A 13,884-nucleotide genomic window follows, 5' to 3' on the forward strand; every position below is an offset into this window, starting at 1 on the left:
ATGTACTGTATGTTTGTTTGTCTATAAAATAAAAAACTTTTACAAAAAATAAAAAAGAAAGAAAACAGGATCCTTTTGCACATATATTTTGCCACTGTGTTTTACGGTGTTTTGTTTTTTTTAAAAGGGCATTTAAAACAAAAATCCCTACATAAATGAAAAGGATCTTTACAGAGCAGGTAGTATAATCTGTAGAGCTATTATAATAAGGTTACTAAATGACAAAAGAGCTGGGTGAGAAAGGAATTGGGTAGAACTTGACACAAAACAAACAAGTCAGAATTTAAAACTTAAATTTTAAAATTCTGTTCTTTCACCTGGAATGAATCGTCTCATTTTTGCAATATTCAACATAAAGCTATATTTTCCCCTTCAGCCATCCAAGACCTGTTTTTTTAATTCTTAAAAGCCTTGTCAAACAAAAATAGTTATGTAAAAAAGCAAACAGATATAAGAGCAGTTATACTTCATTAAATATGCTTTTAAAGATATATTGCATTGCCTCAATTGTCTTAAAACTCTGAGCAAAAATGAGAAACACAAGGTCAATATTTGATGTCAGTACTGAAATCTTACCACACTATCTCTGTGGCTTTGTTTGCCAAACCTCTCTCCCTCCTAGTAATTTTTATATACTTGGCAGCATGCACATTTATTTTTTGCGTTCATCATACAATCTTTACCATTAAAATAATTTCAAAATCCTTAAGATTTTCCTCTACTATACCTAGTTATTGTGACATAAAAATATTTATTCATTTTATTATTATTCATATTAATTCCAAAAATTATATAATAGACACATACAAAATCTTGGGTATTAATTACATTTTATTGATGTAATACAAATCTATGGGCTTTTCCATATGAAATTAAAGACTAGTGCAACTAGTTTGTTATAGTATATTTGAGATGTACAGGTGATTGCAAGATAGCTGTATCTTTCATATTTTATATTTACATATTTAGTACATTGTTTTTATTTACATTACTAAGCATATACTATAGATAGAAATCGGTTATATGCACTGTACATTTAATATTGCATTTATGACAAGGTAGCTTTAAGCCTTCAATATAACATTACAGATCATGCTAAATTATTGAATTGTTCCAATATCTTTTCTACATTAGTAAATCTTAAATGGAAGAATATTGATATTAGAGAGCAATTCAAAATTTTAACAAAGGGATGTAAAAGTGGCAGAAATATTTTTTTCCATATAACAGCTGGTTGGGGTGGCACTTTTCCTGAGTTATACAAAGAAATCAAGACACAATTTCAAGGAAAAAAAATAAGTACATAGATAATGTATCATATGGCCAGAATGATATCAGCTGTCTTAAATACCCAATTTTTATAAAACAACATTGGAGGATAGATTCACCCTTTGTTTCTGATGTACTCAAGGGTGGTTGTTTTTTTCACAGCATGAAATATTATTCAGTTTTGAAGAGGAAGCAATAATGATCCTAACAAAGCCTGAAAGTCATATCAAATGGAATTAACATTCTTTTTCATTTCTCCAAATACATTTAACACAGTAAAACAGACTCATTTTACATAAGAGAAATTCCTATGCAAATTATACAATTTAAAAAGTACAAATTCATGTGCTCTATATTTTCTTTTTTTAATGATTCATACAATTTTCACTCTCATTGCATTTCAGCTGGTTTGATTTTTATTTTTTTCCTTGAGGGCAGGGAAGGTTTTATTTATTTTATTTGACACACAATCTAACAATTTAAAAATAATAATGCACTGAACTTTAAAGTATCCTCATGTTTAAAAATCCTTTAACCCTTGTGGCTTACAAACTTAGTGTGTGTGTGTGGGGGGGGGAATTCTGAAAAACTAAATGCCATTTCCATTATATGATTAAAGTCAAGAATCTATTGGAATACATTGGCTGTGAATGACTTTGCATGGTATATTAGTAGATGGATGATAGGATTAGAATTAACACCGATACCTTAACAGAAAGGGATGGTGTAACTCCTCAATAATGTAGCCCCCTCAGGTCACTATTGACTTGGAAGTTCTCATAAATTGTATCCTCTTTGTGACTGTGCACCTGTGTTACGATAATAACAGAACTACTCTGCTTTGTTCAATAAAGCTGTTAAAAGCATGCATTTGAAAATGAGGAACTCAAATGGAACTGGAATATGTTTCGCAATCACTTAGCCCAACACAATCCGAACGCATAGTTAAACAATATCAGAAAGAGAATATGGCAAATGCTCCACTGAACAAAATGTCTTTTAAACAAGAAACTTTTAAAACATCTGTGCAGCCTATGAAAGGCCAGAAAAATAGTGCTATTGCCTGTAATTATCATGTAGTTTGGCATCTAGCCATTCAGAAAGGAAGTCAACATATACAGCCACACTAAGACATTCAAATAAAGACTTAAAGGCACACATGAAGAGCTCCTAATATTATCTTATTCCATTTATAGTTCAGATTGGTTCAGGACTTAGTGAAGATGTGAGTGATAAAGAGGTTTTCATAGATCATATTTAGTAGATCTGGTATACTAAAAGCATATTGGTATCATTGCTACTTTTGCAATAACCTTTCCTCTATACAAAGATCAAGAATACTTGGCTCGGTCAATTGTATGTTAAATATACAATCTTAAAGAATAAATCACCTCGGTTAAATTGGACGCTTCAAAAGATTAATGGTTGGTGAATATTTTAGAAAGCCAAATCATTTATATTACTAACCACGTCCTTTCACTGAATTCTTAGCACTAAGTTGCTGCTAAACATACATATTTTTATATAAATTGGCTCTTAATTAATCAAGAACTCTGCATGATGGTTGCAAGAGAGTACGTTTGAGGAGATTTCATCAGTCCAATTTTCTGAACCTGATCACCACACTGTAACTCCCTGCTTATATTATAAGAGCTGAGGTACACCCACACTCATACCGAATCACATTATCAAGTGCCCCATCGTATTATAAACTCAACATAAGGCAATAGCACATCAAAATATATTCTTCATGTATAAAGTAAGATTTTAATTAGGAAAATATTGAAACTAAAAAATCTACATGCACAAAAAGGTTTTAAACCAGTAGCTTAAGTAATACATTATGGCAAACCAAACTTATTTCCTATTCTATAGTCAATATGTTTTGGAAACTCTAAAGTCAAATAACACAGTAAACATTATCTGCACACTGCTGAGTAAAATGTCCGAGGATCTCATTTGATCACGCACGTGGCATTATTTTCAAGTTTTAAATATTGTGTTCCATAAAAATCTACTCCTGGATTTCATTGTGTAAACAAACTTTCTATTAAAAGGAGTTAAATATTCCATGTTTGCGAACAAAATAAGTGTGCAATCACCTCTACATGACCTTCTTGCCTAATTTAGTTGTACTCATTTTCAATGCAAGACTGATTGTTCTTATTAGCTTGCATGCACCTCAGACACCAAAAATGCTTCCATCAAAATGTTGAACATAATTGACTAGGAATAAAACTGATGGAGACAACACAATCAGTCATTAGATCCCAATGAATGTAACACACTTTATTCATTTGCATGGTAACTCAATTACCAAAGAAAAAAGGGACCATAATGAAAATAAAATTTAATTTTTTTTAAATCAGCGAACAAGAATATTTCTTTTTAAGTACACAAGATTTTCCCCCAAGCCTGTATGCTCATTTCTTTGGTAATCCTATAGCTTCTTGCTCAACAGTAATACAGAAACTGTAGACAATTGTGTGCCAGCACAACAACCACAATATGGAAACTTGATGTCACAATCAGAGCCACACTTTGTAATTTTTTTTTTTATCTCTTGTAATGGTTCGGAGCATCTGCAAATGCGAACTTCAATCTGTAGGCTTCAGCAAGGAGAACGCTGATATCTTCGTTTCCCCAGTGCATCGTAGGCAAATTCTGTAAAAATATTAGTAGTTCCTGGTGGGAAGAAAAAGAAGAGAAATAAATCAAAAGATATATTTTGTTAACTTCACTGGTTAGTTTTGCAGTATCAATCTAAAACTTCAAGATCGGATTCACCAAATTTGAGTTCTTTCTAGACATCTCCATGTACGGTATATCTGTAAAAAGCGCAACTAAAATAGTGAGCGTGTCATTTGTGAATCAAGATAAAATATCCTGACAACCAATGAAACTGTACAGCCACATAAATAAAGCAGCAATTCAGAACAGAAAAAAGCAAGGCAAAATTCTATTTAGGTCTAGTAGAATGAGTAAAAGGAGAAACTCACACTTTGGTTACTGGCAAAAACTGTTTCTTTAATTAACCCTCTCTCACTTGGAATGAACTAATCTTCCTGCAGACCCAAATATTACTATCTGTTAATTTCATATACAACTAGAATTGATCTACAGAAACCTTCTTCTAATATATTGTCCAGTACTGTCCAGACAATATGGAATTATGGTATATGTAGTAATTTAGTATTAATTACTAATAATTTAGTAATTGAAGTTGAATTCAAGTTCAAAAGTTGAAGCCAAATACCCTTGAAGGATAGCAGGTTGGAAAGAGTACAATTTACAACATTATTATCTAACCTTTTATTTATCCAATATATTATACATGAATAGTATTTCTGTAAATATTTTTTACAGGTCAGTCCTAGAGGAGATCAACCTTGACTGCTCTTTAGAAAGCCAGATCCTGAAGATGAAACTCAAATACTTTGGCCACCTAATGAGAAGGAAGGACTCACTGGAGAAGAGCCTAATGCTGGGAAAGATTGAGGGCAAAAGAAGAAGGGGTTGACAGATGGATCGGACACGACTTCGCAACTAACAACAATAACAACAAAATATTTTTCCAGGACAGCTGCAAAGTATAACAACACAAAGCATCTTTAAATATCAGTTATTTCTTCAAGAATTCTTGACAAGGAATGCTGTCTGATCAGTTCAGTTCAAAATGCTTGTATACATCCCTAAATGAAATAATGTTAAAACCAGGCATACAAACACCAACATATCTTTCTCTCGATGTGAACAACTGCTCCAAAGATAAGTACACTTAAGAACCAAGAGATAGAAATCTGAAGAAAACAAATAGTTTGCCAACTTAAACAGTGGCAAATAGATTTTGTTTCGCTAGATAATTCATGCTAACTTAACTGTTGCTCACTATCCATTTTCTCAAATGGCTAAGCATTTTATTTCTAAGAACAAATTTGTTCTTAGGAATAAGATACAACACAACCTATAATAATATTATCCAGATTTATTTTAAAAAGTTGAAAAGCATTTGTAAAATGAATTCTCTTAAGACTAAGCCAGCTATTAATAGTAAGATATCCTAATATTGACATGGACTAGCTGTAAAAGGAAACAAATAATATCTCAGCTTTATATCAAAGAAGAATAAATGTTAAACCAAAGTTTGAAGTAATGCCAATAAATCTACGCTATTGTAATGAATTGCTGCCATGGTTTAATAACAATTGGACAAAATATGGATGCTTTTTTCCTCTGACATATGTGATACATGCAAGATGGGTATCTCTCTAAAATGAATGGGAAATATACGGCTTAACATCTCTACTCTCATTTCACACAAGCCAACACGTTATGTGAGAACAAAAGTAGGGACTTGCCTGATTAGATTACCCTTTTCCCTCTGGAAACGATGGAAAAAATACTAGTGAACACCAGCGTTCTGAAAGATTCAGAATAATGACCTTCGCTAGCGTTTTTGACAGATTCAAGGTCAGTTCCTCCAGTGCCGGGGAGGATGCACAGAGGGGGAAGAAATCTCTCTTGGGCTAGAGGAACAGATCTAAATCTGAACTTGTAACCTTCCTTGCTAGCTTCTCCATTGACTTTCTGGGGAACCAGCAGAGAAGATTGCAAAGGCCAAACACATGACCACAGAGCTCTCGGCCACCAGTCATAAATGCAAAGGGATTTCTGAGCATATAAAATGGTGGTCATGTGACCAGGGGGGAAGATGGCCTGACCTTTTTTTTTTCTCAATTCTATATATTTAAAAAAATGGTATATATTTTAGGGAAGTTTTATGTCTCCTTTCTTCCTTTATTGTCTCTCACCCCACCCCACAGTGGTGAATCAATCAATTTTGTGTACCGCACTGTATCATATTTATCAAGCAATCCACAGATTTCATAGAATGTATTTTCATTCTTTATACTAAACTCATGCTGCCTTTAAAAACGTTATTATCCTTTAGAACAATTCTATATTCTGACCTGGATTTGCACAGTATTTTTATGTCCATCTTCCTCTATACTACCTTTGACAAGGTTTCCAGAATAATTCTAAACCTCAAATGTATCCATAAAAGCAGTTTTATGCTTTTGACAATTCTGTTAATAGTTGGGGAGGAAAAATCCTAGCCAAAATCTGGATGACCTAGCACCAAAAATAGAAAAATAAGTGATAGTTATATTTGACTCAACTGTCAGATTGTACAATTGGTCAACTAGGACTGACAGTTCCCAAAAAGTTGAAACCAGGAAGGTGACGTTTTGACAGAGCAAACTTCCATTAAACTTTCAGCCAAAACAAGTGACTGCCTTAAGATGTAGAAAATAAAGCTAACAAATTAAGGGAATATTATTCACCATGTTAATATTTCGAAAGGAATACAATACTATAGATTTTCAAAGTGGTGCAAACTGTGCTGGAGTTAATTAACATTTCTATTTTTAAAAAAAATTCTATGCATGGGACTTGTGTGAATTGTTATAAAGTTGACATTTGAGGCTGGTACTTTCCTTTGGAGCATGTCAGTTTTTCATATAATTAAGTTCTTAATTAGAAAAATCTAAAAAAAAAAAAAAGGTAATGAAAGTCACATTGAGCAGAAAGCAAGGAAAGTATTTACTGCCCTAATAGTGTCTGCCTACCCTTGACTTTCAGTTTAGTAAAACTGAGGTAAGAAATAATAATGCCCTAGAGGGGGTGAAATTATTTGGGTCAATTATTTGATCTGGTGAGGCAAACAATAAATAACTGTAAAGCTTGTAAGGCCTACATGAGTGAAGCAGCCAGCTGGATTTTTCTACTAAATTAGACATTATTAAAAAAAAAAGTAATATTTTATAGAATAACCGAAACAGAAGACTCAAGAGGAAGTCTTGTAATTCAAATGCTTCTTAATTGGTGAAGAGAATATCAAGGATGTGTCAATAAAATTGAATACTGACATTCACTGGTACAATAGCATTATATAGCTCTCTAAAAGGGGGGCAAATAATGGCAAAGGCTGAATAAAAATTGATTTGGCATTAAAAGAGAAAGATTGTAATGCAAAATGTGTAGGACAGAGGGAAGGGAAAATGTGAGGTCTATTTATGAAAATGAATGAGATTACTTACTTAAGTACAAATAAAGTAAACGTAGCATCCTGGCTTTTAACCGAATTGTAAAACCCAGCTCTAGAAAGCAGAATGCCATTTATAACAAGGAATTGTACCTAACTGCTTTACATCAGGTGGCAAAACAAGACATATTTACATCAATTGTTTTCCATCTTGCTGTTGCAGGGTAACAGTTTAGCATTTAGTGAGTCGTAAGAGAATAGATGCAATTTTTTTAAAAAGGAAAGAAATAGTAAATAACTTTTCTTCTGTCAATTTGTCTGAAAAAATAAGAATGTGTCACTTTATTTCGTATTACCCATTTTAAAGCCCAAGGCTTTCCCTTCTTTTTTTTCTTCTTCTTTTTTTTTTTTTTTTTTTTTTTTTTGAGGGTGAAGGTTGATTTGCTCTCATCAGCAGTTTTGATTGAATTTGCTGCATCCAGGGTGTCTGTGCTTTTCATTTTTATTTTCACTAGAGGCTACAAAATGATAAAGCCAGTAATTGGCATTGTTATTCAGATTCTACTGCAGAAAGAACCACAAAAAAAGAAAACAATTTTCTTTAGAGCAAGGCCTCTCCCGTGGCAGCTATGAATTACCAACAACAACAACAACAAAAGAATCACTGCTAAGACATTTACTTTGGATAGCTTAGGTCACCTAAACTAACTGTCAGAAAAACCTTTAGAAAATGGAAAAAAGTCTACAATTGGAAATAGAGCAATTCTTTGGTGATCGTTATTAAAACAGCTAAAAATAATTTGAGTTGGGGGGGGGAAAGTTATTCTGAAATTCACACATAGATCGTAGATCTGACTATGAACATGACCTAGAATAGAAACATGACCTAGAAATTAATTAGAATGTACTTAGAATTAACAGAGTGGGAAGGGACCTTAGAGATCTTCTAGTCCAACTCTCTGCTCCAGCAGCAGACCCTATGCCACTCCAGACAAATGGTTGTCCAAGACCTTAAACCAGGGGTCCTCAAACTATGGCCCATGGGCCAGATACGGCCTGCCAAAGCCATTAATCCGGCCCGCATGGAACCATGAGGCTGCTCCGCCCACATCGCCCCACCTACCTGCTGGCCCCCACCTGCCTTCTGGAGGCCAAGGAGGCCAAAAATGGGACACATGGAGGCTCCGGGATGCCAAAAATGGGGCCATTTTTGGCCTCCCCAGCCTCAAGAGAGAGGGGGGGAGAGGGAGGGAGGGGGAGACACACACACACACACACACACACACACACACACACACACACACACACACACGGAAGTTCTTCACACACACCCCAGGCAAGCACATCCCTTCACTAATGTGCTTTCCATCCCCAGATGATAACAAATTAAAGTTTAATTTGTGTGTATTGTTTAATGGACTGCTAAATTGGCTACGCCCACCCAGTCACATGACCACCTAGCCATATCCACCCAGCAGGTCTGGCCCCTCAACAGTCTGAGGGACCATGAATTGGTCCCCTGTTTAAGAAGTTTGAGGACCCCTGCTTTATACCATTCTGAACAAATGGTTGTCCAATTTCTCCTTGACAACCTCCAATGGTGAAGCACCCACAACTCCTGGAGGCAAGCTGTTCCACTGATTGTTCTTACTGTCAGGAAATGTCTCCTTAGTTCTACTGTAGGTCGGTTCTCTCTTTGATAATCCTCCATACGTTACTTCTTGTTCTGCCCTCAGGTGCTCTTGAAAATAGGTCAACCCCCTCTTCTCTGTGAAAACCCCTCAAATATTGGAAGACTCCTATCATGTCATCCCCAGTCCTTCTCTTGCTTAGACTAGGCATATCTAGTTTCTGCAGCTGTTCATCATATGATTTAACCTCCAGTCCCTTAATCATCTTTCTTGCTCTTCTCTGCACTCTTTCTAGAGTCTCAAATGCTTTATTGTATCACGGAACTGGACAGAGTATTCCAGTGCAGTATAAAGCAGGTATTACTATTGAGTACCTAGAACTGCATTGGCTTTTTTGGCAGCTGCAACACATTGTTGGTTCATGTTTAAGTTCATTAGTTCATGTTCATTAGGACAATTAGATCCCTCTCAGAGTTGCTGCTGTGCAGATTCCACAGTGGAGACAAGGCAGTACTTCCACAATCTGGAATATGCCAGGACTACATATTGAAATTCCAAGCCACATACAATGAACTACACCTTCCTTACTTCAAAGATTCAGCTTTGAAAATGCAACTTTTAAAAGTCAAATTATAACAGATGAGTCATAATTTGAGGCATTTTAAGGAACTCATGCTTCCGGAGAACTTTTAGACACCTAGCAGGATTTATTAAATCTGCCTATACTGTATTTTGGGCAGTTAATATGTTTTAACCCTTCTTAAAAGCATTAAATTAAGGAAAAAGCAAAAAGATGGGGAACAATACATTAAATGATTCATTCCATTTATTGCACAGATCTTATATATGTGTGCATCTGCTGGACAGAACAATACAGTGTGTGCAACCTAAGAAACATCCTATGGACATGGGCTTCTAAATCTATTATCTGATCATTAGAAAGTATACAGACTAGGCTTAAAATAACAAACAAACAACTCAATTTGTGTTGTTTTTTTTTAAATAAAAGATATGAATGAATTCCTTCAGGATTGCCAGAGGCCAACAACTTAAAATAACCAACTAGAGTTCCAGACAGGAATACAGTACACAGGAATTCCAAAAATAACACAAAGGCAGTGTTTGCACACCTCAACTGCAGAGGGAAGTGGGTCGTCCGTTTTACAGGAATCCTCGTGTCATCTGTTGATATACTTTACAAGCTGCCATTTTACATGTAGCCAATTTAGCTACAATATAGATAGTAGTACCAAAGGTTTTTTTAAAAAGTTAGAAGGAATGCTATTCTTGGTGGCTTGGGCAGTTTTTTTTTAAAGAGTGCAAGCATGCAAACCAGCGTCTGCATTTCCTGCGTCGGATGAGGAAAGCAGATCTTTCTCCTTCTGCCGTGGCTACTTTTTACAGAGGCACGATTGAGAGTGTTTTAACAAACGGCATCACTGTTTGGTTTGGTGGCACCAGTGCCTCAGATAGAAAGTCCATACAGAGAGTGGTAAGGACAGCCAAGAAGATTATAGGAAGCTCGCTTCCTGTTATTCAGGATACTGCTTATAAGCGTTATGTGCTTAGAGCTCAAAGCATTGTTAGAGACCCCACACACCCACTTTATGCTCTGTTTCTGTTGCTCCCCTCTGGGAGGAGGTTTTAAAGTATTTATAGCAGGACTACCAGATTCTGTAACAGCTTTGTTCCCTATGTCATCGTCTGGTAAACTCGCAAGATTCGTTTTTCTCACTATGTACATGTATACATCCGAACTAGACTGTGATGTTTATTCTGTGTTATATATGTGGATATATGCATATTTATTCATTCATTCATTCATTCATTCATTCATTCATTCATATTTATGTAGTGGAGGTAGTAACCCTTTGAGAGTTGTATGCAATGAAATTTCATTTTAATGTATGCTGATTAGTGTACATTCAAAGTGACAATAAAGTTATTCTAAGTCTAAAGAGCCTTAAAAGTTTTGAACCTGATTGAATTTTCAATATTTCTGCATAAATATGACTTAAAATGAGATCTGTTTGCCAAAACGTCTTAAAACTAGCCAAAGAGAACCTAATTAAACAAGTCAAAATTATCCTTCTTCATTTATTTATTTAGGAAAATGATCCAAAGCTTTGTATTTGTATTTAGCAAAAGTATTCAAACTTCTAAGACTATCAGCGTTCACAAGAGAATGCTGAACATCAGTAGTGTATGCAGCTTTGGATCAAGTATGAAGGTTGAACTAAGTCATATTTATGCAAAAAGACAGAAAATTCAAAAGGGATCACAAACTTTTAAGCACCGCAGAATTTATATGAACCCAATAAACGTCATGTATAGCAAGACATCCTGACCTCTGAAGGGATGTTCATGTGCTTCAGAAGGGATTAAGAGAAATAATTCTGCCTGCCAAGGGACGTATGGGAAGCATTAGCTTAAGAAAAGGCTCTGTGATGGTAAGGAATTCCAAAGTTCAGTATTTATCTGGCTGCAAATATAAATTTAGTCCCCAGGAACAAATGTCAGATCATTTTATCATTCAAGGTTCAGGATTTGCTGAGTAGCTTGAAAAAAAGCTCATGGAGACCGGCAAAAGCTCTGAGAAGAGGCTTTAAATTAGCAGTTTAACCCAAATAATTCTTTTTTTTTCCAGAGCAAATAAAATTTGTCACCTACTGAAATGGTGACAAAGGGATGGAAGACATTTTGCATGAGTTATTACTATGTAAATTATTCAGGTATATCAGATCTGCTTATATTCTGTCCCTAATATGTAAATTTCCAAGAAGGCCAGACAATTTCTATGTGAACCATCTTCTTGAAGATTCAAAACCCTTTGCCATTTATGCAGTAGCCAAATTCTGTGTTGCCCTAATGAAAATAAGACATAATTGGTTACAGGAATAGTCACTTCTGTTTTATTTATCACTTGAGATTCAATGCATATTACTTATCTTCAGTGGTGGGTTTCAAATTTTTTTTACTACCGGTTCTGTGGGCATGGCTTGGTGGGCGTGGCTTGGTGGGCATGGCAGGGGAAGGATACTGTAAAATCTCCATTCCCTCCCCACTCCAGGGGAAGGTTACTGCAAAATCTCCATTTCCTCCTGATCAGCTGGGACTTGGGAGGCAGAGAATAGATGGGGGCGGAGCCAGTCAGAATTTTTACTACCGGTTCTCCAAACTACTCAAGATTTCTACTACCGGTTCTCCAGAACTGGTCAGAACCTGCTGAAACCCACCTCTGGTTATCTTGCTTAGAGATACGTATTTTATTTCATAAACTCTATTTTAGATTTTACACTTCCACAGGTAACTTAATCCACCATTATAATAGTATATGTGCTATTTATTGATTTATTATTTATGTGAGTATCTTATCTCATCAACAGGTAGTCTTCAATTTATGACCATAATTGAGTCCAAAATTTATATTGCTAAGCAAAACATTTGTTAAGTGAGTTTGGGCCCATTTTATGATCTTTCTTTAGCTTTAGACAATTTAGCTCAGTAATACATCATGCTCTCGATTACAATGGCAATGAGTACATTATTGAAAGAGCTGAAGAGCCAGATTTTGGGGGTGGGGGTGGGGGGAGACAGTCCTCATGTTGTGTGTTGGGATGTTAAGATTAGACTACACAATAGATTGGGCAATTCTTGCATTACCCTATTGGATAACATGGAGCTACAGTTCTGTCAGACTTTCAAAGTAGGACAGATAAAAAAAATAGGCACCCAAGGGAATGCCAGAAGTGCTACTTTATTGATGTACAATATCACAACACACATTTGAAAGACTGTTCAAACTTGTCCCATCTTATTCCAACAAAATCAAGGCAGGGTTATGTTGAGTTTCTTTCTCATAATTGCTTCAATCATTGGACTGTGTAGAGATAGTTCTCAACTTACAACTACAATTGAGCCCAAAAAAATTTAAGTGAAACATTTGTTAAAATGAGTTTTGTTCCATTTTACGACCTTTCTTGACACAGTTGTTAAGTGAATCACTGCGATTGTTAAACTAGTAACACGGTTGTTAAGTGAATCTGGCTTCCCCACTGACTTTGCTTGTCAGAAGGTCACAAAAGGGGATCATGTGCCCCCCCAGATACTACAACTGTCATAAATATGAGTCAGTTGCCAAGAATCTGAATTTTGATCACATGACCACGGGGATGATTCAATGGTCGTAAGTGTGAAAAATGATCATAAGTCACTTTTTCACTGCCATTGTAACTTCAAACGGTCACTAAATGAATTGTTGAAGAAAAATAAATAGCAGTCGCCTTCGAAAAAATATGGGTAGTCCTCGACTTGCGACCACAAATCAAGCGTACAGGTACAGATGAGATGAAACCTGGCTCAACCAGCATAACTGCGAGAGGGAACAGAAGTTGCCTTTGGAAATGGTGGGAGCTTCATCCCTGGAGGCTTGGATGGGAGATTGGACTGCCATTTGTCAGAAATGGTGTAGGGTCTCCTGCTTGGGGGGAGGGGGGGCTGGACTAGATGACCTACAAGGTCCCTTCCAGTTCTATTCTGATTGATTGTTGTAAGCCAAGGACTACCTGTATTTGAATTTTACTTGGTGTTGCATTTTTTTTTAAAAAAAAAACTTTTTGCTGCTCATTGACTGAATAAACAGTATTTTATCATTTCAGGTACTTTATTAAAAGCATCGCAAGAGGAATTTTACCCATTTTTGCCCTCAGTAGTTTAGTTTTATTTCATTTTTGTCTTAAAAGATCTCCCCCATCAAGACAATCCCGGAGGACATCTCCATTCATTACCGTTTCCCCCAAAATAAGACATCCCCTGATAATAAGCCCAATTGGGCTTTTGAGCACATGGCAATAAGGCCAAGCGCTTATTTCAGGGTTCAAAAAAAATATAAGACAGGGTCTTATTTTTGGGGAAACACGGTATGTAGTACATCTCCTA

General features: G+C 35.7%; 1 protein-coding gene across 1 annotated transcript in view; it reads right to left on the reverse strand.

The window, feature by feature from the left end:
* Nucleotides 1-813: 813 nt before the first annotated feature.
* The window catches only part of TBC1D22A (TBC1 domain family member 22A), a 133,888-nt gene continuing 120,817 nt past the window's right edge, over nt 814-13,884 (reverse strand). The window contains exon 13 of the mRNA XM_034442082.3: nt 814-3,954. Coding sequence (XP_034297973.1) covers nt 3,826-3,954 — 129 coding nt within the window. The 3' untranslated portion in view covers nt 814-3,825. The remainder of the gene's footprint in view (nt 3,955-13,884) is intronic.

This window comes from Pantherophis guttatus, chromosome 7, assembly GCF_059756535.1.
Source record: "Pantherophis guttatus breed Tessera chromosome 7, ASM5975653v1, whole genome shotgun sequence".
Classification (NCBI taxonomy): domain Eukaryota; kingdom Metazoa; phylum Chordata; class Lepidosauria; order Squamata; family Colubridae; genus Pantherophis; species Pantherophis guttatus.